Source organism: Ambystoma mexicanum, chromosome 2p, assembly GCF_040938575.1.
Source record: "Ambystoma mexicanum isolate Mex_15411 chromosome 2p, UKY_AmexF1_1, whole genome shotgun sequence".
Taxonomy (NCBI): Eukaryota; Metazoa; Chordata; class Amphibia; order Caudata; family Ambystomatidae; genus Ambystoma; species Ambystoma mexicanum.
In genome coordinates, this window is record NC_090923.1 from 576,460,213 (window position 1) to 576,486,172 (window position 25,960).

Sequence of the window (25,960 nt, forward strand, 5' to 3'; positions counted from 1 at the left end):
GTGTAGGCATGGCATGGTATTATGGCAGGAAAATGGAGCAACACTATCTTAGACTTCGTTTTTTAAGCGGAGTGTTTTTTTTCCTGGCCAATTGCACTGTGTAAAAAACACATACACTATCCCAGGTGACTGAAAGGCCGTGCAAGGAGTAGTCACATGTCAAGGAAATTATTTAATCTTTTACAATTGGCTGTTTCTAAAAGAAAGTAGACCATTTTATGGATATCCTGCAAAAGGAAATTGCTTCAGCCCCAGTGACTGGTTTCACAATTTCTGTTCTATTTGTGAAATTCTGACATAATGTTACGCTTACGCCCTTACATGCCTATGTCAGTCCCCAAATAAACATAATGAAGTGGACTGTTTGCCAATAAAGGAAGTGTCGTCCCGTGATTATTGTGGGAATGATTCATGCGCATTCTTTACTTTGCAGGGGATCTTTCCAGCCAGCTACGTCCACCTGAAGAAGGCGATCGTCAGTAACAGAGGGTAAGTACCCTGCTTGGTTCTTGTTGGTTACTGCCAAACTGAACATTACTTAGTTTTGGATACAAGTACCTACTGGTAGACTGGGTGCAAACTACTCTGGGTCGCTATTGATTGGTTATCAGATTCTGATTATTTTGATGGTATAGATCAGGACATACCGAGCTCGGTTTCGATGCTGTTGAAGGTCTGATGTAAGTTTGAGCCTGTTTTGGATTTTTTATTTTATTTTTTAGGAGCAGTCCTGTGGGATCAGTCGTGTCGAACTAATGCTGCCCCCTTGTTCAGTGTCTCTGGATAGAATTTCCGTTTAGTGACATATTTCAAGAATGTGGGTCTTATTTTGTATGTATTGTGCGAACACAGTAACAAAGCAGCAGAGAGGAACACTGAACTGAAGCCCTGCACCACCCTACTATGTGACATGAGAGTTGGCCTCCCTAATGTCTTTAGCCCCACTGGCTCTCACGAGTAAGACCAACTCAATCTATATTTAGACAAAGTTTTATTAGGGTTTTTTACAAAGTTGTGCCAAACAAGATGGATGCAATGCAACACTTCAACAACATCTCAGTGGAGTTTTATCAGTATTTATCTTAGCCTGTATGTCTCTCAGTGCAGGGATCCTACTTGAGTTAGAAGCTCAGTTTAAACTCACAATCCTGGACCTTTAACGTTACTCCTGTACTTCCTTCTTGTCTCCTTATACTAAGTCGTATGCTTATCCTCTGTGCTGGGAACACCTCTATTCCTGTGTCCATGCTCTTTCTTTTCTCCCACAGTCCCTCCCTCGTTACCCTTCTGATGGGTAGCAGTGGTTGCATGCCTAAAGTTACATTGTCTACACTGCTTGTCCTCCACTCTACAACCTTACACCTTTACCACATGCTCATGCCACCACCACTTCCAGACTCACACACTGGTTATGTTTTGGGTATTCCTCCTTCTGACTTTTTACCACTTCTCTTAGGATTACTCTCCTACCTCCTTCGATGTTCCTCGGAACTGCCTTCCTGTTTTTCTCCAGGTCTTTTGCCTTGGTTTTCTCTTACACCTCATCTTTCTTCTTCCTCCCACATTCCTTGTTGGTGTTAGTTTCTTCTCTTTCATTTTCTCTTTCTACCACCCCCCTCCCTCTACAGGGGCTTCTAAAACGTCCTCCTTCTCTCTCCTTCTAATCAGCTCCCTTTGCTGCCTCTTTGACATTCTTTCTCTCTTCCTCCTGAATACCTTCTCCACTGACCTCTCTCTCTTGTTCTTGGAAATCACCTCCAACCTCCTCCTTGTTTCTCCTACCAACCTTCTCCTTCTTGATATTTCTTCTGCTGCTCTCGTTCCCTTGTCCTCCTGTCTCTTTTGTGGTGTTGTCTCCACTTCACTTACTCACTTGTCTGCTCTCCTCTCCTTCTCTCCACATCATCTCCTCTTGACCCCACTCCTTCCCAGCATCCTTCCATCACCTCCTCTCATACTTTTCTATTCTACCTGCTTCCCTTTGCTATTTCCTCCTTCGCTTCCCTCTGGTCTTTCTTCTCCTAGGCTCCAACTCTTTTCTCTGCCTCTCTGACCACCTGTCCACATGTCTCCGCTGTCACTTCTGTGTCTAGCAAACTACGCAACTGTGAGATAGGCATGGTATTAAGAGGGACACAGACTCAAAGATAATCAATCCAAAACCTTTATTTTACTAAAAATCCTTGGTTGGTGTAACGCCCAACTGGCCCTAACATGAAAGGGATGGTTCCCTTAACTGATATTTCTAAGGTCCGTCGAAGTCTGGAAGTCCAAAATAAACATCTGTCTGTGTCTAATCCTGTGCTTGCCCTCACCCTTTGACAAAAATGTGTTAGGAAGCCTTATAAAAGCAAAAGGTGGTGGTTCAACAAAAACTAGAAAACAGGATTGGTTTCAGGTGGTCTTCTCACCAGCTGTAGGTTGGTCCGCTATAAAAAGAACAAGCTCACTCAAAAGGGATTGTTCTTAGGACCCTCATAGTTCAAACATGTCAATGTTCTTTAAAATCTTGGGGTTTCCTTTCCCAAGCTTCGTTTCCTTCAGTAACACCAAATAATCAAGATTCCACTTTGATAGGCCTCTTAGGGTTTCCTTCCCCAAGCTTAGGTCTCTTCCACCTTTCAACACAAAGTCAGTTTTATAAGGATGCACTTACTTTCTTTAGTAGGCCTAGCAGGGTTCCCTTCCTCAAGCTTAGGCCTCTTCCAAGTTCAAATATAAGTTCAGCTCTTAGGCCTCTCAGCGTTCCCTAACCCAAGCTCAGGTCCCTCTTGCATTTCAAAACACTAGTTATATTTGTCAGGATGTACTTTTCTTTCATATACAGTTCTTTCAAGGGGTAGCTCAGAGACTTTCGAAAATGGCAGGTTCTTTGCTCCTCCTAAGCGCAACCACTCAAAGTTTTACCCCTCTCTTTTATTTCCTGCTCTTAACTCTTTACCTTCAGTGGCTTTCTGCACCCCTTCTTGTTCTCCTCTATTTTCTTGACTTCTTTCTTGTGCCCACTGGCACCGTTGTTTCTTTCTCCTGTGTACTTGCACCTTTCTCTCCTTCTTATGCCCACTGGCACTTTCTCCAGCTTTCTCATGCAGACTTGCACTCTCTTTACCTTTCCATGCCACTGGCACTTTCTCCAGCTTTCCCGTGCACACCTGCACACTTTCCATTCTGCGGGTCGCTTGCACCTTTCTCTCTTGTTTCCAGTCGCTCGTGCCCTCTTTATCATAGTTCTTTTACTGTGCGCCGTTGCGCGCTCTGCTTTTCTTTCTGTATCTTACTTTCTCTTAATCTTGCCACTCTTCTTTCAATCTGTATTGCTTTACTATTTGACTTTATGTATTCCTTTCAGCCGCTATGTTTCAGTCAGCTGCATGCTCCTGTGTGTGTCTCTCTCTCTCTCTCTCTCTCTCTCTCTCTCTCTCTCTCTCTCTCTCTCTCTCTCTCTTTCTCTCTCTCTCTCCCTCTCTCTCTCTCTCTCTCTCTCTCTCTCTCTCTCTCTCTCTATCCACCTGGGCAGCAACACAGTGACAAGTGTTCCCTTCTGGTTGTGCGGGCATAAGGTCAGGGTGTCACCACCTGCTCCTCAGACACCCTTGTGGCTGGCACAGGTCCCAAATGAAGGAGCAATGTTCGACCGGCAATAGCAGCCTGCAGGGTACTTCACCCCGGCGTGTCTGAAGACACAGCTCACTAGCCACACTGCAGCCCCTCAAAAGTACCAGGCCAGCATCTTGGCATGCCTTTTTCCTCTAGGCCATCGAGCCTGGTTCTCTCTGCTCCTTGGCTTCACTGGTCAAAATCAACGTCCCCAGCTCGCTCTCTCCCCTTTGTAGGACCACACCTTTTATAGTTGAAGAAATAGTCAAGTGGAATCAGGTGTGAGTGATAATTAGTAAATGAGTAAATGCCTTACTCTGCCTGTCTCTATCAATGGGACAACTTAAGTTCTTTCTACAGCCAGTTTCCCTTACACTCCCCGTGTTAGTCCTATGGAAAATGTTCTCTACTCCCGGTTGCCTCTTCCTCGTCGCAGTATTTGTTGGAAGTGGGGAGGGGGTGATGGAAGCATTTTGGGGGATAGATATATTTTACCCCTTTTCTATTGGGGAATCAACAATGGACATACAGAAATTGTTTAGCCTGGTTTTCACTCAAGGGGATGGTTGCCCCCTTCCATATTCCTGATGATTATACAAGCATGGGTTTTGATGGTATTCTCTGTGGTTTAAGTTGGTAGTGAATGTATGGATATTGACATCAGACTCCTTGCTTAGTTTTACTTGGTTTTTCTTTCTATCCCACCTTGGCAGTTGACTTCTTCCTTACTCCCCCTTGGGCCATTAAGGATGGGATTGGATTTAGGGAAAATTAGACCTGGATTAGGGTAAAGAGAATCAATTTATCCCATGAAGGCATCCGGGACATCCTCCTTCTTTTCTGTTGCCCCGTCAGAATATTGCGTCTCGCCCCGGGGCCTTCCCACAAAGGTGACCCTGGATTCCCTACCCAGGTGATCCTGACTTGCTCGTCCACCCCCAGGTTTCGAAGCCACGAGTGATGGCCCTCCTCTGCCCACATCAATAGAGGACTCTCAGGGTCTTATTGGGAGGATACCCCTAGGTTTCCTATACAACCCTTACACCCATGCTTATGATAGGCCATCCTCTCTTCTTCTAGCCCCTTGCATTGGGTTTTACTAGCTTTGAGTGAGGACCTGTGGGCACGTATGGGTGCTTTGAGGGGATTAGGGCATGGGTGCTTCTGTATTTGATTCAAATGATTGTGCTTTCTCTCCACTGTGATGTGCAGTTAAGAGCAGTAAACTGACTTTTGTAAGTCCTGTCACCATATTGGATGTGGTACACGTATTCAGGACACTGCTGAACAGAATGTCCTGGCGCATTCTCTCACGAGGCAGGAGGGACCACACTGGCTCTGCACCCAAAGTCTTAAACATGCTGCGCTGTAGTTCATTGATGTCTGAAAGACTTCTATATGTTTCTCGCAGCTTAGGTTGCCACACAGAGGAACCATAACCAGCAGGACCACAAATGTGTTGTCTCCATCGCAGAACAAGAGGATTCCTTGAGAGGGCAGATAGTTTAGGGATGCCATGCCAGTGAGAGTCTCCTGCCTCAAACCTGGAGCAAAGTGCGGTGGTCTGGGAGAACCCCCATGTATATCCTATGGATCCAACACAACATGGTGGGTGGCGGCACCCGAGCCCCGATATCACCACACCCCCCAACTACAGGCATAGGTAGGGACCTTAGTTACACTGCCCAGTAGTTAATCCATACCCAGGTCATCCAGATTAGATTCTCAGTCCTTGTATACATCCCTACTTTTGAAGTATCACATTTAGTGGTGAATAGGTATATAGGCAGAAATGTAATGTAGTTTTTTTTGGGGCACAGTCATACATCTGTGAAAGTTAATAGCCCTTTTGCTAAAAGGTATTGCTCTGAATTCCATTTTGTTTGTTAGGTTCTCCCCAACACCTTCCATCCTTCCTCCTTCCTCCTACACACACAGAGACACACCCGCACACTCACTCTCTTTCACACCGTCTCTCTTTCACACACACACATACACAGGCTCATATGGAGAGGTTTCCTTTGTATGGGGAAGCTACAACAATATTGGGCTAGTACTAGCAGGTACTATAGATATTGACTGTAGCAGTAACATGGTACCTTGGGATCCCGAGTATAGGGTGGAAACTGAAACTGCTCTACTTTGCGACTTTAGAAATTACCTCCATAATTCAATTAGTCACACCACACAGCTAGATGATCAATAGTTAATCCATTCCATGCCTCCATAACCTGACATAAAGAGGAACAATATGATCAATGAATTGTGCCCATGAGGAAAAATAACTTCAAAGTTTGAGAGAAGGTGAACAAATAAATATCAACTTACTGGAAATAGGGGAGACAAACTATATTATTTTAGTGGCAGTGGTAAATCATATAAATGGCATTCATTTCTCACAGGGAGTGGGTCTATAATGTCAACCAGAATCCCAAATCTCAACTTGAGCCACTCTCGTCAGGGCCATCATAAGCACTTCTGGGGCCCTGGGCATGGACATCTTTGGGGGCCCCTTCCTCCAAACCCCCTAACGATCCGTTGTGATCACAACCCACAGGTTGACATACTGCCTTGTAGCTTTCAAAATAAGCAAGTCCCGTTACCCTCTTCATTCTTGCTCTACTCAGAATGATAAACAAGTAGCATTTAAAGGCCAAGATTAGCAATCTACGAAGAGGTTACTGCTGTTCTAGTATAGATACAGGATACTTTTTATCAATAGGATCCAAGAAGGTATGCAGCCTGTAGTATTAATGCAGGACCAGAAGTAAAAGTTACATGTAACCCAGAATAGACAGAGAACTCACATTAGCTGACTCACAGAATGCAAAAGTACTCAAGCTTGGATAAAGGAGACCACTTGGAAGGAAGGAGAAAGCTATGCATACCATTGCATGGGTAGTGGATGCAGAATAGACGCTACCAGGAAGGTGTCTGTTTCCAGACAGACTGAGATTAGAAGTGGGATATGGTTTTCAAATAGTGTTGCCATTAGAGATCACAGGAACAAGTGCTTGTGGCGTGCAATATATCAATGCCCATTATTGTAGTGGAGGCAGCCCTATAGCCAGTGAAACCATAAGTGAAGCTTTTTTGAAGATCATGCCCTGAGAAGGAAATCACTCTGAAGGTCTGACAATTTTGAAAGGTTTATGGACTGGCAATTTTGAGAGGTTAGGCAATAAAAGATTAAGCGTGATGCCCAGGATCACACATTGGTTGAGGGGTGAAGCTGGGATTTGTGCCAACTCTGCAATTTCTGCATTTGAACACGTTCTTTTCCAGTTCTTACCATGAACTAAAATAATCTCATTTCATAAAATGGACTTGGAAAGTACACACAGCACATTACCAGACATGACCATTTTTAAAAACAAAATATCATAGAAGGATGTTACGCAAACGGGGATGATTCTAGCTGCATTCTCTCCATCATCAAGGGAAGTATGTTCAGCATGCCAATTTATGTGATTTAACAGCTGTAATCTGGGTTTGTCTTTTGTATTTTAAAGCTTTAAATACTTCCAAAACATTGGCTTTTGAAATTGTCATTTATAAACGTGCAGAAAAACCTTTGTCTTTTTACAAAAACAGCAAACCTTTTTTGTGTCAAACAAGCAGACCTTAAAATATGCTTGCCTGAGGCCTGCAACATCTGGTCCACTCTCTTCTGTCTACCACCCCTTCCACTCAAATGGCCTCCATAAGAAGAAAGATCAGGTAATGGGCTAAACAATGCCACCAGCATGCGAGAAGGCAAACTTCACAGAAGACAGCACAGCAATGTAAGAGATATTAGATGATTTGACCAGGATCACTGTATCGTCTGCGGGCAAATACAGGATGCAAGCATGAACGCTTTGGTTCCTCAATCTTGAATTAGGATACTTATTCACCTCTTGAACTAACAGTTTATGCTCATTGCTGGAGGTGATTGCCTAGGTTTTACAACACCCCATCTGAACAAACCAATTTTTAGACATTTACCATACGGATGACATGTTGGTTTTTATTGCAACCCCTATCTGGTGCAGGTACATTTCTGATAATAGCACCTGTTGTGCTGCAAAACCAAGTACATATGCAGCAGATTTATAAACGTCAGGCATAAGAAAGGCTCAGCCAGCCTCGTTGGAATGTGCTATTCTAATCTTGCATATGAGCACATATCTCTGCAATGAGTGCTTAACACACTTAACACACTGAGCTAACTTCAGAACTATTGTGGCACTCAATTTATCAATATGCATTAGAACTTTGGCTATTGTACATGATCAACATAATTCCCACAGGAAGGAAAGAATGCAACAGTAGTTGTGCCTTTAGGAACACACAAACTATGTATGCCGCACTGAACACAGAAAGCATAACATGATGAATTGATTAGAGCAGAATGTACTTGTCAAAACAGACGGGCAATAGGTTTAGAGACTCAGCAACATGTCATCAAATATCCTCCAAGTTGGGGGCCCAGGGCAAGTGCCCCTTTTGCCCTCCCATAAAAACGTCTCTGACTCTCGCATTAGCACAATAAAGCTGAGCACAATGACACATTCCTCAAGTTCCTGTGATCTTCAGAGAAATAGTCTCAATTTTAAGCCATTTTAGGATTTTTTGAAAATGACTGTGAAGTCAGAAACGGACTAGGTGGGAAAAACATAATTTCACAGATTTTGGAACTAGTTTCAATAATGTACAAACACCATTTTGACAATGTTGTTGGATTTTGCCCTCTTTGATCTAAACCTTTATTTCACTGTAAATTTCGCAAAGTCAATCAGACCTGGGCCCCACCATGTGGCCATGCAGGTGTAGCACACTAAGGGATAGTTTACACTCAATAATTCTCTCTCCATTTTTTATCCTGATCATTCCCCCTCCACACAGTCCACACTGGTCTCTGAACTTCTGACAGCTGGCTGAGCAGTCCCCATTTTGCATCTGTGGACTGACTTTTTTCGGTAGCGCCTAACAGACAGCGTGGAGCCCAACTCAAGTCTTACTGATGCATTTCAGCACTCATTGATAGCACTAGAATCTGCCCTCACAGGTTATGCAATCGCTCTTAGGAGCATCATTTTCTGTTGGCACATGTCCTGGTCAGCGGTATTCCCTGATCACCCTTCACTGATGCTAAAGGCGTGCAAACTAGCACAATCTCCAACCCTGCCTTCTACCCCCTTACCTGGACAAACCTTACATCTTTGTCTAACTCATAACCCTTCCTCCTCCCTGATGCCCTTTACTCGCTCTCTGGAGAGTAATGTCCGGATAAACCTAGAGGGGCAAAATGCACCACTTTTGCAAGAAGCCATGGCACAGTTAGGACATTTCAGAGGTGACCGATACTTTATGAAAAAAATGATTAACATAACATAGTGCAATACCACTTTTCAATCACTTTCAGTTGCGTAATCTCAGTGACCTCCTGCCTGACAAGCTCAATGTGAAAAACAAATCCATGAGCCGCTGATACTGGTGTTTCCCACCGGGGATCCCCACCCACCTAAAACACTGCTGGGCCTCACCTTGGTGTGTGCCCCAGTGTTTGAATGCCCCTGCTTACAGTATCATAGTAATCTGGTAGCCAGTTCTAGAAGGAGCAGCCTGGTTGGGATAGGTTGGCTTCCAGTTGTGAGCTGGCGTATATCTAGGTAGTTAAAGGTTCACGGGTTGCTTATATGTTTCCTTGGTCTAACAGGAATGCTTAGACCTGTTTTTACAAGTGGTTGAGGGGTATTTGGAAATGGACAATCTAATAGAAGCGTGGCTTAATTTCTCAAGAGGGCAATGCTGGTCATTTTGAAGCATCTTCATACCCGCTCTGCACTGCAGTAGGCCCGGAAAGGAACATTGTTAAGTGGGAATTCAGGGCTTGATTCACAGAGCATTGGGGCCCACTGCAGTGGCATTAACATCTGTAAATGGCCATACAGCACTGCTGAGTGGGCATTTACAGATGTTGGGTGGGCCTTGCCCGCTCCGGCCCTACCCTGTCTATGCCTCTGCGTGTTCAGCGGACAGAAAACTAACAACATGGTTTATGACAGAATGCCTAGGGGTCAGGTCTTGCTAAGTAGAAGTGGGGGTTAGTAAAGAAAACCACTTGGAAGACTTGCTTGAATATTTGAAGGTATGATATGATATGACATTTATAACGCACCTATACACACGTGTTTCAAGGTACAGTATTATTACCTGGTTTTGGGTGACAAATCCATGGATTTGTGGCATGGCTGTCCTATTGTGATACATAAATGTTGTGGATGTTTCATTTTTCTAGAATGTCAGAACATGGCACATATGTTGTTATTATGTGGATAGATTCTAGATCGAATAGATTTGGTCAGTTGTCGAACTGTGTGCTAGTGTTAATTCTGGCTCTTAAGTGTCCATCTTATTTTCTTCTTGCTTCGTCTATACCTTTTAATGATGATGGATGCTTGGTGACAAGTTGGCCGTCTGGGTGACAACGTTGACAAGCACAAGTCCAATAACATCCTTAATCATAACATATCTTGCTGAGAGAAGTGAATGCAAGAGGTGCAGGAAAGTAACTCCAGGTGTAGATAAAAAGGCACAGACAGAAGCAGAAAACATGTGGAGGGCCAGGCCAGCATTGAACTACAGGGGTAGACAGCAGCCACCACTAGCTGTTGTACCCAGTGCATGCAGAGACTGGCTGGACGATCAGGCAAGAGTGGAATGCTGGCAGGCAGTGCGCCCATTGCACTCCACAGATATGACGCCAAGGTACAAGAAGCACTGTGGATGCATAAGAACCCGTCTCGTGAAGAAGTGATTATCATGGTCAAACCATTGAACATTCTCAACGGTGCATGAAGGAGGCAGGCAAACCTGATCTGAGGAGTGACATGTGTGAAGGTTGCTGTACTGCTTCCTCAGACACATATGCGAAAAGGTTGCATTCTCCCACGCAAGACAGGAGAAGTTCCCTGTCAGAAAGCCAAGTGTGCAACAGATGTTGCAGCAGAGATGTCATTGTGAACCACTGCACGTGACCTGCTAGAAATGCTGAATCCTCCTAGTGCACCACCATTGGCCACTTTACTAAGGTTTGCAAGTCCACACTGTGCTGGACAGACGCGATGGTTGACAACAAAGCAGATAGTGAGTGTGTGGACCAGGTAACCCAGTTTATACTCAGTCTGCATTCCTCCTTTCCCCTTCTTTGGCAAGAGGAAACCCTGCTGTGAACTGAGAACAGATGGGAAGGAGGCTACACTGCTATCCAACTCCTGGGTCGGATTATACCATCACCTCAAAGGGGTTGCATTGTTCCTTTGTCCCCCATGAGAGTGAGCCACTGCTTCCTCCCAACCTTTCCCTAGGTGCCTGCAGAGGTGACAAGATTCCCCTACTAAGGTTCGGATACAGGAGTATACTCTTCAAGGATCAGCAAGCCAGACTGAAAGTGTAAGTTAACGAGAAAGGTCCTCCAGTCCTGGGACTGAACATCTGTTCAATCGCCTACATCTCTCCTTGCCAGAAAGCATTCTGATAATGGCCTGCTAACCAGATCAGCCTTGGCTTTCCACAAACATTCAAGAACACTGAAAACGTATGTGCACACAATAGTGTTAAACCAAGGTGCACTGTTGATCACACACAAATTGTGGCCTGTTCCCCTTCCTGCAAGACTAGACCCATGTTCCCCTTCCTGCAAGACTAGACCCAAGTTACTTCTGAACACACTGGTGGAAAACTGCATAATTGAGCTGGTTAAGCCCGCAGAATGGCTCAGTCCGATTGTTTTCTTTCGCAAACTCATTGGAGAGGGCCTTTGTGTCTACCTACACAGTTTGAACAGTAATGTATTCACTGGCACATTTCCCCTCTGAAAAATCCCAGAGCTTGTCCTTCTCCTTCAAGATGCAACCATCTTCAATAAACATTATTTAAAATGTATGCAACACCAAGTAGGCCTGCACCCCAACTCCAAACCCCACACTGCATTAGTCATCCCAGGTGGGCTGTTCCAATATACAAGGATGCCATTCGGCCTTTCCTCGCCTGCATCATTTTTTCAGAGACCAGTCGCCCACTTACTTTCAAGAATCCCAAATGTCATATTTTTTCAGGACATCAGAAATCTGAGGAAGAGCACAACTGCACACTTGAACAGGTTCTACACACAATTCAGTTCAGTGCCATGACTCTCAGAGCAGGCACATGCACTTTCTTTTACAAAGTAGACTGCAAGTTTAAAGGCAGCCTTTCTGAGGAGGGTTGTTTGCTCATGAGGGGTGGGCGCCAGATTCTTTCCATAACCATATACTAAACATGGCACAGGAGGGGCGCTTAGGAATTACCGTCATGAAGCAATGCCAACGCCAAAAATACGGGTGGCTTGCTATAGGAAGAGAGGTGGAGAGCGCCATCAGTTCCTGCTCCACTTGTAAAGAAAGTGACAAACACTTTCTACATTGATTTCCCCCCTTAACTGGGTCTATTGGCTGAGCTCTGTGTGGGAAAAGGCTGTAGTTGACTTCGTTGGTCAAATGGACCTCATACCGATGCACCAGCATTCTGCCGCTGTCCCCATCGATGACACCTCAAAATGGATTGAGGTGTTCTTCCTACAGGAAATTACTGCAGCCTTCATCCTTCCTAGTGTTAAGTGTTTCAACGTGAGTGGTGCTCAAAGTACATGGAGTCCGACGATGGAGTGCAGTTGCCCTTGCATGTAGTGGACTCTTTGCTACAGTTAATGGGTATAGAACTCGTCACAGCACCCTAGAGCATCCCAATGACAACAGCTAAGTGGAGAGGGTGAACAGGTTCCTCAAACACTAGAGCTCACCAGGCGCTCAGTGACTGATGGGCATGAAGCTGTAGAGTGCCATAGCTGCCCACAGAGTGACCATGAACTCCACCACAGAAGTCACCCCATTTTCCATCATTGGAGGCAGGGCCCCGAATAACAAACTAATTCTATCCTAAGAAAACGCAATTTGACACATGTCAATCCCTGACGTGGAGGCAGCCATGCCAAAGTTTTACAGGAATGGCCAGGGCCAGTCCTAGGACTTGGAGGCCAAGTGTGGCACATTTAGTGCGGGCCCCCTTAATTTCCATTTGAAGTCACCACAGGAAATGTCATCAGATGAAGTGACATCACAGGAAGTGACATCACAGGAAGTACAATCACAGGGGAAGGGTTACATGCATGTAAACATAGTTCTTCATAATTTAACTAGTGTCTCGGACTGGGAAATTCCAGAAATGCAAAATAGAAATGTACACAAGCCAAAGCTGTTTTTAAAGGACATGCAGAGTAGTTAGAAATAGAGTGGTCAAAGGCAGACCTGGTTAAGACATTTTTATTACACCAGAAGCATGTTTACAGCACAAATTAAGTCAACTACTGGCAGGCAATTTGAGCATAAAGTTTGATGGGAAGGATTGAAAAACCTATCCCAGTGATCCCAGGAGGATGTGTTTTGAGTGAGGAAGTGGGTGGGAATGGCCAAAGACATTAGCATGCCATGGGCAGCCAAACGCTCAAACTGCTGGCACTGCCAATGCTGGTTTATGCAGGATGTACACATCGTTTCACGGAAGGTAGGCTATTTTGGAAAACAAAAACAATGGCAAATTCAATTCGTGTAAGCATGTATATGCATAATAAAAAAGATTGCGTTCTTAACAACAAAATATTTCACTGATCAAGTGTAAAGTACACCGAATGCAAAATAAGGTTGGGTGTTCTGCTACCAGAAAGCAAGTTATTGGCAACAATGAATTATTTAAATGTGCAGTTTGGGGTTTAATAGATAAAGTTAAAAAATTGCATAACTTGATACAAATAAAATCACGCTCCAGACCCCCGCCCCCTATGATTGCACTTTACTTTTTCAGACACAGGTAAGCAGCATGGGCCGCCCGTGCGTGTGCTCAGAGTGCTCTGGAGCAAGCTTAGCTGCTCTGAGCACACAGACATGGCCCACGCTGCAGGATTGAAGACGCCCTCTGTGCGCAGCCGCATAAGCGCGGGCCAAGTGCAGCTTCACGGCGCCGGCTCTGGCAACAGCAGAAGAGAATGGTCTACTGCAACTCTTTCATGTAATAGACCTGGAGAAGTAAGTTACCTTGAAAGTGCAAATACTCTGGTCTTGCGGGCCCCTCCAGATTCAATGCATGTTACCCTATTCTCTTGTGGTGGAAGGGGTAACATGAGGAAGATGTGGAATTATCCAGTGTGGCGCTCTTCAAACGGGTACTAGCAACCAGAACTGCAGATCAAGTTAACAATGCACTGCATGAGACTCCATAGAGAAAAAGTGCCAACGAATATTGAAAGTGCAGCTCGCTCCAAAATGGAGTTGATGAACATCAAACACCCCAGACAAATACAAGAGAAGAACACATCATGGAATCTACATCCCTGACAGGGTTGGGTCAGGGTAAGGAGGTCACAATAAACAAGGAAACACCACAGAAGACATTCTGAAAGAAAACAACCTTGACCCCAAAGGGACAAGTACACAGAAGACACCAGCAAGAGGCTAAGGGCCTCATTACGAGTTTGGCGGCAGTCATGGAGATATTAGCTCCATGGCTGCCGCCAAATCGGGCTTCTTTACCGGGTTCTCAGAATGGGGAATTACCGGGCCATTCCGAGTTCGGAGGGGCCGGTAGTTCCTCCCTCTGGGAACCCGGGCCCGGACCTTCCCCATTCCCATTGAGTCCTCATAGGGCCCTCATAGGGCTCAATGGGAATGGGAGAGGGAGCTAACAATGGGCCGATTACGACCGGCCTGTTGTTAGCTCCCTCTTCCCCTCACGGGACCCGGTAACGCGAGGGGTCCTCGCAATTTCGTGGAATGGGTTTAACGGGTCCGCCTCCATTAGCGGAGCCCGTTAAACCGTTCCGCGAAGGTCATAATGAGGCCCTAAGACTTTGAAATGTGTTCGTTTTATCACACAAAGAAAGGACATGATGTAATATCTTCTCCTGGGTGAACACCACGCCACGTGCGGACTGAAAAACTGCATAAGCAGATGACCGAGATCAGCAGGACAATCAAGTGAGGAAAACTGAGCTGCCCTGCAGGTGCTGTGAAGCAAGTTTTTATATAAACGAAAGATAGCTCAGGGGCAACGCGTTTGTCTAGGAAGCAGGACAATGCGTTGCAACACAGGTTTGAATCCCGATACCGCGCTTAGAAACCACTTGCTGGTATTAAGAACATTATAAATGAAAAATAAAATAAATATATAAACATTCTTTCATACGTTACACAAGGATAAGTAGGCACTTTCATGTCAATCACCACAACAAACTGACCAGATTGCCATGTTTTGGGGTGCATAATCCTGACTTTTCACAACATGCCCCCTGTACACACAAACATTTGCAAAATGATGATATCACAGATTTCCTGAAAAGGTTTTAAAACGAGATTCTTATCAGATCACCGTTCTGGCTCAAGGAGCATCAGGTCAGGTTACAGCTGTGAGGTGGAGTCATCTATTGTAGCCACATATCCAGAAAAGGCAGTGCCTGCATGTAAAGGGAAAGAAGAGGGGACATCTATGGGAGAAAGGAGTAAAAGGAGGGACAAATGAAGGGTGTGTTTGAGGAGAGGAAGGCATAGCAGTAATACAAATGTAGGATGAAGGAGGGAAAATGGGGCTGGAAGGAATAGAAGAACAATCTTTGGCAATGCCAACAGTTTGGGCTTTTGAGTAGACATGGAAGAGGCACTTGCCAGGCACAGCCATAGTGGTATTAACTGGCCATTGATGGTAGCAGGTGTTAAATAGCCAATGCTGCTTTTAACAAGACGTCAGTGAGGGACACACAGAGTGCTTATAAATTGAATGGCTGAACCCAACCTGGTTAACACATTTTTATTACACCAGTAGCAGGTTTACAGCTCCAGTTAAGTCATTAACTCTCCGAAGACTGCTGTAAAAAAACACTGGCAGGTATTTTGAGTGCAAAGTTTGATGGTAATGCTTGATTAAAGCAAGCTCAAAGAGTTCCCATGTGGAGTTTGAAGATGAATGGGGAAGCCTACCGCCTCCTCCCCCTCTTATGAAATACATGACATGGAAGAAGACCAGGAAACATTGCAATCACCCATTCTATTTCAGCCAAATTCCCAACGGACCTATGGTCGACAAACATGTTGAGAGGTACCCCCTCAGCCAGCCCTACAGGCCAGGTGTGGTGCAAATCTACTCCAGGATGGACAAGTCGTCCCAGGCTGCAACCAAAGAGTCCTCAATCAACAGTATTGATTAAAGCACCAAGAAGCCATGTTGCTGCCGTTGTTAGAGACACCACGACTTAGCAGCGTTAGACATGATGCACACGTGCCATCCGCACTCGGGGACACAAACACACACTTGAATACATGAAGAACAGGAGCGTACAGTTCTATAGATGGAAGACAGATACATATACATACTGTCAGTGCTTTTATTATGTTGCCATTAGCTAAACACAGCAAGGCAGAAACCCCAAGAAGCAAGAGATCCTGAGCAAAGAGTGCAGATGCTTACATGTGAATAACCTTATGGAACTGCAGGAGCCCCTATGGGACCTGAGAGAACCAAGTGTGACCAACATATGAGGAACATAGAATAGCACGAACACTGTAGAATCCGCGTAATGGTTTAGGAAAAAAACAGCAGGCCACAGGACTCTCTGGAAGAGCTGAGCTGAACTCAGGCTGAACAGAGAGCAAAAGTGTGGGACAGGGCCCACAGCCAAGGCCACAAGATACGGATACACGTGACTCGGCCGACGCAGACAATGGACAGCGACCAGTGCTGGGAAAGAGAGCCGATCTCACACTACCAGACAGAGGACCGCAAAAAAGTTGTTACAATGTGAGACAAGTGTTGCACGGAGCAAACAAGCACTCCCATAGTCTAAGGTGGTACACACAAGTTACAATGCAGATACATAGTCATTCTTATTACCTTAAAAAGGTACACCAAGAGCTGAGAATATTTTGCAGATCCCAGGTCTGGGGACGTCAGCTCTAGCCAATCACAGTTTACTATACTAGGGGAGGGTAGCAACGGGAAAGAACCAACGGTAAGACCCTCACACTGCAAAATGGTCATAGATAGTGACTTGGGGATGGATCAGGTCAGTCACCTGACATGTGACAGCCAGTAGAATAACACATATAAGCGACCATATAGGTTATTAGACTCCTGACGGCCAATCCAGTGGCCCAGGTTGCAAAATCACTCTGGCGTCATTAGGGTACAAAACTGGCCTGCGAAACAGGAGAAGTTGAGATGTCCATAGATTTCTTCTGTCCCTGTTCTGATTCTTGTTGGTTTTGTCTGTAATATGTCATCTTGCCATTGACTGAGTCCTCAGTTTGTCATGTGGACGTTGTTGGGCCTTCCGAGAGTCCGCAAACTCCTCATGGCCCTCTGGCATACCTGGGAGTTTGTCCCAACAAGGTGTGTTGAGCGGGGAGGGGCAGGAGCTGGAAACGGGTGGGAATTGCCATAGGGATTAGCATAGCCATGGGCAGCCAATGGGTGGGAAAATAACCAAAAACACCTACAAGCTGTGTGTCCCTCAGCATATGCCATTCCTCCCTAGCACTGCTCTAATACAATAGTTTCGGCTTACAGTAGTTGCAAGCGACACCTTATAGCCCAAATTAAAAAGGAGACTTATGATAGGGCAGACGTAGTATAAAAGTGAAACAAATTGTGTGCTAGGGCAAAAGGAATACATGGGAAATAATAAGTGTAGTGTGATATGGGAGTGATTACACACATTGGCAAGAACATTTAAAATGGAGCAAAAGAATAGACATGAATGAAAATGTACAATAGATGTGAGGAGGTTATAGAAGTGACTGAAAATCGATTATGGAACAGAAGTAGGAAATTAAGCAGATCAAGAGCATGCAAGGGTAGAGGAAGTTCTAGAAGGGCAAACAAATATATGAGTGGGAAGGCGGAATTGAAAAAAGAGTGAAAGGAAGTGGAAGGAAAGGAGGAGAAAGGAACATCCAAGACCACACTCTTTACATTCCGGGTCACGCTAGTGTGTCTCCAGCGTCCCACTCTGGACTGCCAAATCAGTGTCATAGTTAAGCTACTAGTGACCTCATTTGATATCTGTACAAATGACCTTACCAATTTGTTTTGGTTCTAAGTCTCCAGTGTCTCCCAGTTTTCTGTTAGAAAAAGCTCATGTACATATCATGTACCACAGCACCATTCAAACAAACGCTGTGCATCTACAAGTGCAATACAGGGCTTAGAGTTGTTCAGTTTTGAACTACCTAGTGAATATTGGTGGGAAACATTCTTAAGCAGAAAAGAACCATGCTCTAGAAGGGGAAGGCCAAACAGTTTAGTCATTTAGCCATGCTCAGCAGGAGCAAGAGACAGGTGACGTTCAGGAGCTGTTTAATGATAGGAGCAGTTCCATTCTTTTAGCTCAATTCGGACAAGAAGCTATTGCCACAGGGATCTGCAGAGTGAAAGCAGTGGAAGGGCAGTTGAAGACAAGGTTAGAACAATTGTTAAGTGTTCTATGTATTAATATTACTGGCTAGAGGCCAGCTTTATGTTGGGAAAGTGTACATGGCAAATCTGTAAATTCACTAGCACCCTCAGGTGCAGATATTTAAAAAAAAAAAACAATCCTTATACAGGTGTTAAACAATTAGAAAATGAAGTAACTACTCAGTGTGACAAACTAAAAGGAGGACTCGGACGACAATGGGTCATGTTAGACGTGTTTTTATTAAAGTACAAGGACAAATGCCTAACTGGCCCTATCACTATGAGGGAAATGACCTGCCTTCAAAATAAACATGAATGATGCTCATTGTAGTCCAAAATTAAAGAGTTCAGAGTCCAAAATTCCCAGGATTCTAACTGGCCCCACCACTTTTGAAGACACCTATCTAAAAAGAAAAGGAGGCTTGCAGAACAACCTCAGCATGTGCTTCTACCTGGCCCGGCTCGCAGAGCTTTTATCACAGTCTCGTTCTCTTATGATATCCCTGTACAATATCACGTTTTTCGGTGCAGTTCGTCAATTAAAAAAGTAATATCTGCTATACAGGTCTTTGTTTTCCCCATCTCTGGGGAACCAAAGAAAGTTCTTCTTATTTTATCTCTTTTAACATTTACCACTGGCTAAATTTCCCCTGTATCCATTTAGCCTTGACCAATAGTAAAAATCCCTCCAAGAGTATTTTCACATAATATTCAGTGTGTCACCTCTTGTGTCATTGTGACTTCACAAAGTTCAGAGAATTCATTTTAGGTTTAACACCTCTTAATTGCAGCACTTTGATACTGTTGGCTTCCCCAGCCTGGATAAAAATCACATGTATTCCTTGGACTCCTTGGGACACAAGACGTGTATCCATATAAATCTCTTACTTTATGATACTGATCAAAGCTTCCCCAGCCTTCACAAATAATGCTTGTATCTCTCTCCCTCTCTTTACATGGGGCTGCTTGCCCATTCCATACTTTCTGACTTTCACTCTCACACTGACTTCTCCTGCCTTGATACACAACATTAGCAACACTCTCCTTCCAGATTACCTGGGTCTTATGCTCCATTCCCAATGTTTTGTACCCGGAATAGTTTCATAGTCTCTAACACCACATCGTGTTGCCTTTGCTGGCATTCTCAGAGCGGAGCTCTTGCCTCCTCGTTTGTGCACGTCCCACCTCAGACTCCTCGCTGGTTTCTGGTCTCAGCATCAGTTGCTGGGTCTCTGGCCCACCACTGAGCTTTTGTGGCCATGCCACCGGAAACGATGGCTGGCTTCCCATCTAGGCTCCTCTCTGGGTCAGAGCCTCCCTGTCAGAGTACCTGCTGTGTAGCCTCCAGCTAGTGTGCTTCGCTCTCACTACGCTACCGTTGTGCGTCACTCCACCCCTCCATGACTTGTTACTAGAGACTCGCCTCTGAGTACCGTGGATTCTCCTCCCTTTTTAAGAGTCGTGCTTGGCTTCCCCAGTTTCTCTCAATTCACAGTTCTTATTCTGTGCCTGCACGACGTCATGGACAGAAAGGGTGTGTCCTTCTTCCTCTAGGGCAGCCCTTGGATAACAGTCTGCATTACCTGTAGCCAATGGGGAGGAAGGAGGATTGCTGGTACTTGTTGCAAAATGTGGAGAACACTCAGTTCTTTCCAGTCCCATGTATATGGATACCAAAGTCCTTTCAGGGAGGTCCTCACTAGACTGGGAGTCTTCGTTCCATATATGGGAGTCACTCTCAGTGAGGTCCCACTTGCTCCCAGACACACAGGGAGGGTTTTGTAGAATGGTCTCTCCTCCCTAGCCTCACAGGGGGTAGGTCCCCTCTGGGGAGAAAACACATATTTTCTTTGGATTTATCACACCAGTTATGTCAGGACATGTAAGTGCCTAGGACCTAGAATGCTACTATTATTAGATACTTTGCAGGAGTACATTGATTCATGGGGAAGGTATGAAACAAGAACAGTGTGTCTAGGTGAGTCTTATTAAAAAAACATATTGGTGCTTAGTGATAGGAGGGGAATTGGTAATGTTTCTATGGACTTGTCATAACTATACATTTCTGGATTCTTTTGAGTTGGTTGCGCTTAATTCGAGGCAGAACTATAATATTTCTAAACTTACTGATTCACTGCCTACCTATATGAATCCATATGCACCAATGCATTACTAATAAGACTCATCTAGATGCACCTTTTGCTCACCATAAATTATTTTCAATCCTGTTCTAATTTCAGATTATTGACCTCTCTTTCAAATGAAATCCCCTTGAAGAATCTGGATTGATAGGAAAGCAGACCATTCCAATAAGAGGCTCTTCATTCCATCCCTAAATAAAGAGGAATGGACATGCACATCAATAGCTTGAATAAAAATAACCAGAAATTAACTTGCAAAAGTAATCCAATGTACTGAATGATTCAACACGTATAAGGCCAAGGCATACATTAGTATTCAAAAATTGATTAGCCGAGTTTGCTAATTAAATGTGTCTTGATTAGCAGACAAACCTATTTGATTAGCAATGTTGTGCTAATACTTGTAATGTCATCAAAGGTTATTTGTATCCGAGACATTAAATGAGCAACAATAATGCATGTTTGTGTACCACTTGTGTAAGACACTAGTAAGATGAGTCAGGCCTTGCATATTCTTTACAATTCTGCTAGACTTGTATGTTGAGTAACTTGGTTTTTCTACTCGACCTAAGAGAAATGCACTTGACCAATGTGAACAGATAAAAAAGAAACATTGTAAAAGCACTTTCTGTAAAATGGTGCATGTGACCACAACCCCACTTTATGTCTGGCACAATGCTGCCAGCCAATGGCCAGAGATACACAGTGAAACCTTTATTTAACATTTACTGCAAACAAAGTTTGTAATTACCCCTGCAAATGGTACTTGCCTTAAATAAAATGTACTCTATTATGTGAGTTAGCGAGTAGACTTTGTGAGTCCTGGGTGAGCACCTGTAAAAGGTTAGCAGCATGAATGGACACATATACCTAGATATGATAAAAACAAGCTCCAAAAAACGGGTTGGCCCGCTCTCTCCCGCAGGTGAAAATATATAATACAATTATAAAGTAAGGAGAGCTCTCAAGGCTAACTACAGTGTATGGTATTAAAGTAGATCTGTAGATGTAAAGACTGGATTTAACCATTGATTAGTACTTTACGTAAACATCTAGTTAGCTTTGTGTATTCATTAAGTGATAGGGAAAAAAATGCAACAGAGTTGATGGTGTAGCAGGTAGAGAACTGGGCAAAACGGTGGAATATTGTAGTTTGCAGCCATCACACTTTCAGGGTACCTGGTATAAAGCAACAGGCTGATACAATACAATTCAAGGAGTATGGGATTAATCATGGATTGAGCACCAGTTGCATAGATGAATGCAACCAGCAGGTCACAGAACTAGGTTTGTGATCAAAAGTATTTGCCATGTGATCACGTACATTTTCAAAAGTGTTCACTCGTCACTATCATGCATCTTCCAACAACAAAATAAAAACTGAGTGACACTGATAGTTAGATACACCAACCTAAACTTTACTGTAAAGCATGGGGACAATGCACTGTTTCACAGTAGCAATACTGTAATTATGCACTATGTAACAACTAAGAGTTTTGGGAATGGAATTTCATTACTGCCTTTTAAAGAATAAAAAGGTTAACACATACTTGTCTTTGCCAGACAGGATATAGTTAGATTAATAAAGGTATCATACCAGATTACTTCTGGTTTGCAATTATTTGAAAAGACGGCAAATAATTCTTGCTTAGCACTCCGACTCAGGCCTTTGTCACTTACAAGTGGAGGAGGTGATTACTGCAGCACTCCCTCCTCAATAGCCCCTTTGAACTTGCAGTGAACAAAGAAAAGGGGGGGAGAAGTGCACCCTGAGGGAAAGAGAAATTCAGAGTGAGCTGTGCTTTCATTGAACAGGGTAACTTGAATAGATAGCTTTGCTAGACAAGTGTTTATTTAATTAGCAAACCTACAGAATTGCATTGCAAATTGCTATGTGACACTGCTTGTTTTATGCCTTGAATGCAAATATACAGAGTGTGTGTTGGCCCCAGCTTTGTTTGACTTGTACATGGCAGACTTCCACAAATCTTTTGCATGTGCGCATAACGTCCCACCAAAAATAGGTATCACTCAGGTATTATGGCTAGGCTAAGCAGATGACATAGTCATTTTAAATCAAACTGCCAAATTGCTTTGAAATACCCTTTCTGCCTTCCCGTCCTTCTCCAAATCCAACAATCTCCTTATTAATCAGGAAAAAAACAAAACCATGTATATTGGGAAGGGAAGTGGGAAGACTGTCCCATCTTGTTGTTTAGACTGGGAAATTGAACAGGTGGAGGTGTTTAGATATTTGAGAGTAACTTTCAGCTCTAGGAAAAATGCTAAATGGATGCAAGAAAATAGCTGCAGAAGAACAATAAGAAAGTTCAATGCCATGATAAAGTGTATCCTCATTCATGAAAATAAAACACTAGCATAATACCTGGTTCTCTATGGATTAGAGACCATGAACTCCAAGGGTGGATGGCTGAATCAATTTGAGGGTGAAATCTGGAGACCAGTATTAGTATTATGGGGCTTAGGGTCCAAATACAAGCCATAAGGCTGGAGTTGGATACTCACTCCCGCAGTACCCTTCTAGAAATTAAGAAAAGCATCCTTTATTTAAAAATTTAACAAAAGTAAAAGACCCCATTATAAACATCTTTGGGAACCTACTTAAACAAAATGATCATTCCCTGAAGGCGTTACACGTGCTTGCCCAGGAACAGGAGGAATTTTTACTGAAAATTGAGTTTCAATATAATTGTGATGAGAACATTACTTTGCTGTTGAAGGAGCTAAAGAAAAAAGCTCTTAGATGGGATCATATTAGGAATATTGAGCACTAGGCCTCTATGATGACATTAGGGGAATACGCCACTCTCGGTACCCTACAGGAATATCTTGGAGTGAGGTTCACAATGTTATTGTGCCTAAATCGGCTGCTGTATTTTATGGTATGTGGCCCCAGACTCGGTATAGCTGGGGAAAACAGTCAATGTAGGATCTGCAAGAATGGCAATGACCCAGAAACAACAAGACACATATATACACAATGAGCTTTAATAAATGGGCAATACGGGAGTCATCTGGGTAAATGTTTCCATAATGTGTGGAATATTCAAACTGATCTATTTGGTCATACCATATTTTCAGGCTGCTCGATGGTACAACGTTCTTACATCGCCTGTTTTTTTTTTGACAGTTTTTTGCTGAAAAACGAATCGAAAAATATGGGTGGGTAAGAGGATATAAGGAGTAGGGCCCTGGGGAATAGGTAGTAAACAATAGGGGAGGTGGGTTTGGGGGCGTAACCCCCCAAAAATAAAGAAAAGAAAATGTGAATTAGATTTCTGGTAAAAAAAAAAAACTGTTGGGGGAAACAAAATCATTAAAAAAAATGGCAATATAAGAATCAAGAACCAGCTCAATAATTCTTATGGCAGCATTTAGTAACATATGGACGCACTTCCTAAAAGCAGTACTGCATGATGGTGAATCCTAGGGAAATGTTGGCTACCTATGTATCTGGTAAATGCTGCACTTTATTAGTAATATTGTATATCGTATATCAGGAGATACGAATAAATCAGGTAGAATTAATGTATATATTCATAATTACACGTTTTAATATTCTAACCTAATGTTTTAATGTTTCTATTATCAGGATATATGATGTTCAAAATGTGTTTATGAATCGATGTTTCTGTGTTCGTGTATTTATCTAATTGAGTGAAAAGTTAATATAACCATAATAGTAATTTAAAAAAATACAAATACTAGAAGAATGGACTGGAAACCCCTACCATTTGTCAATAGGATTTCTGAAGCCCCCCCGCAATGTTTGGGCCCTAACGTCAGTTTTACACTTCGCTTTGCAAAGAAGTGTGAATGCTCCCCCCAAGTTCTGCTTACAGAAAGCATTTGAAATTCCATCCTGTGGAGCCTGTCTGCTTTTAACAGGTGCAAAGAAATGATTCCTTAAGAATCCATGTGTTATGCCAACATGAAAGTGTCATACTGGCATAAAACCAAATGTTTTTCACCAATCGAGTGTGATTGCACTGTGCAAAAGGTCACCATGTTTGGTTCCCCCACTCTGCCTCCAAAAGTAACATAATTCTCCAAGAACATAATGGGAGGTTGCAAGGACGGTGTAGCCCTTTTTTACGCACTGGGGGACCCCAAAATAAGCAGATATGTCTACGCCGTGTGTAATTGTTTGCTTTCATTGTTCAATATAAAGGAGAGATATGGATTGTTTGTCTTATTGGGGGCGCGAGTTTGGATGAGCTAGTGGTGCTATACTGTTAAAACAGCAACCTGGGCGTGACGCGCTTGGATTCTCGGTGGTTAGTTGAAGAGACTGGACGTCATTTATTGAAGAGCATAGGAGTGTTTGTTTGGAATTGTAAATTAAAGAGTTCTTCTTATGTTCACCTTGCGTCACGTTTACAGTTGTTGTCAGCGTGATGTTCACACCCTCCGCACACATCTCTAATGGCACTCTCTCCAAGGCTTTGCTAAAGTTCTTAGTCCCCCTGCCGCCTCTGGGGTTGCAACTGTAGAGCCCTTTTGACTTTAGCTGTCAGCCACAGAGTGATTGCCTCTAACTTATGATATTCAAAGCATTTTCATTGAAATAGATGATGCTATTAATGTGCTTTCTTACAACTTCCGAGTGTGTTGTGACTCTTGGGTACAATCTTTTCTTAAAGGCCCACAGGGTGAGGCGTGTGGATTATCACTGGAAGTGTATTGTTTATACTGAATATTACACTGGCTGTTTCCTTCCTTGTTTAATCACTAGAACATGAATGTTCTTATAGCGTTAGTACTATAACAGCCGTTAGCGTGCTGCGTCCAAGCGTATACATGCTATTAGCACATGTGCCACTCTGTACTGGGTCAAGGAAAAGCAAAAAAAGGGAGCAAAGACAGTTTTTCCATCTTGGAGCTGATTTGTAATGCTGTACTGTAGGGGTATGCGACATTTGGCGCTCCATAGGTTTTGGACTGCAACCCCATTCAGCCCCTTAGTCAGTGGGGCAGGACTAAGGGAGTTGCAGTGCAAAACATGGTTGCATATTCCTGCTGTAAAAGAAACAAAACGGTTCTAAAATGGCCACCACTGCGGAGCTGCACATGAAAAGTACTGGCCCCTTTCCGTACTCTCCCCAACCTAAGTGTTGGGGCCATTGCGAGGCAGGGCCATTACTGGCATCAGCAGAGTATATTTGGTGTATAGGGGAATACCTGAAGGACGTGAGCAAGATGCTAGTGTTGGCTCATTTTTTGGGCCAGTTTGATGTCTTAGTGCACCATACATCTGACAGTTTTGACCAATATTACTGACCAAATGTGCTTTAAAATCCACTATTTGCAAAGAATTTGACCCAAAAAACCCAACACATGGGGCCTCATTACACAGTAGGAGGTAACCATGCCGCTATTAGTGGCATGGCTACTCCCTTACCGGGTATCGGATCCGGGTAGGCGGTATGGGGACTTACTGGGTCATTCCGACCCTGGAGGACCCGGTAAGTCCCCATTCCAAATACCATTCCCCATTCCCATTTGAGCCCCCATAGGGCTCAATGGGAATCGGGAAGGAGCTAATAATGGTACCGCAATTTGCTTTGAAGTCCCTCAGCGGGTCCCGTCCTTAACGCCTGGTCAGACCAGGCGTTAAGGACGTGACCCGCTGAAGGACATCGTAGTAGGGCGCTAAGGTTTTACCGGCACCGGTGACCTTA

General features: G+C 43.8%; 1 protein-coding gene across 3 annotated transcripts in view; it reads left to right on the plus strand.

Moving 5' to 3' along the window:
• The window catches only part of DOCK3 (dedicator of cytokinesis 3), a 2,582,899-nt gene that overhangs the window by 838,575 nt on the left and 1,718,364 nt on the right, over positions 1–25,960 (plus strand). For all 3 annotated transcript variants that reach the window (XM_069644069.1, XM_069644070.1, XM_069644071.1), the window contains exon 4: positions 434–489. In XM_069644069.1, the coding sequence (XP_069500170.1) occupies positions 434–489 (56 nt within the window). The remainder of the gene's footprint in view (positions 1–433; positions 490–25,960) is intronic.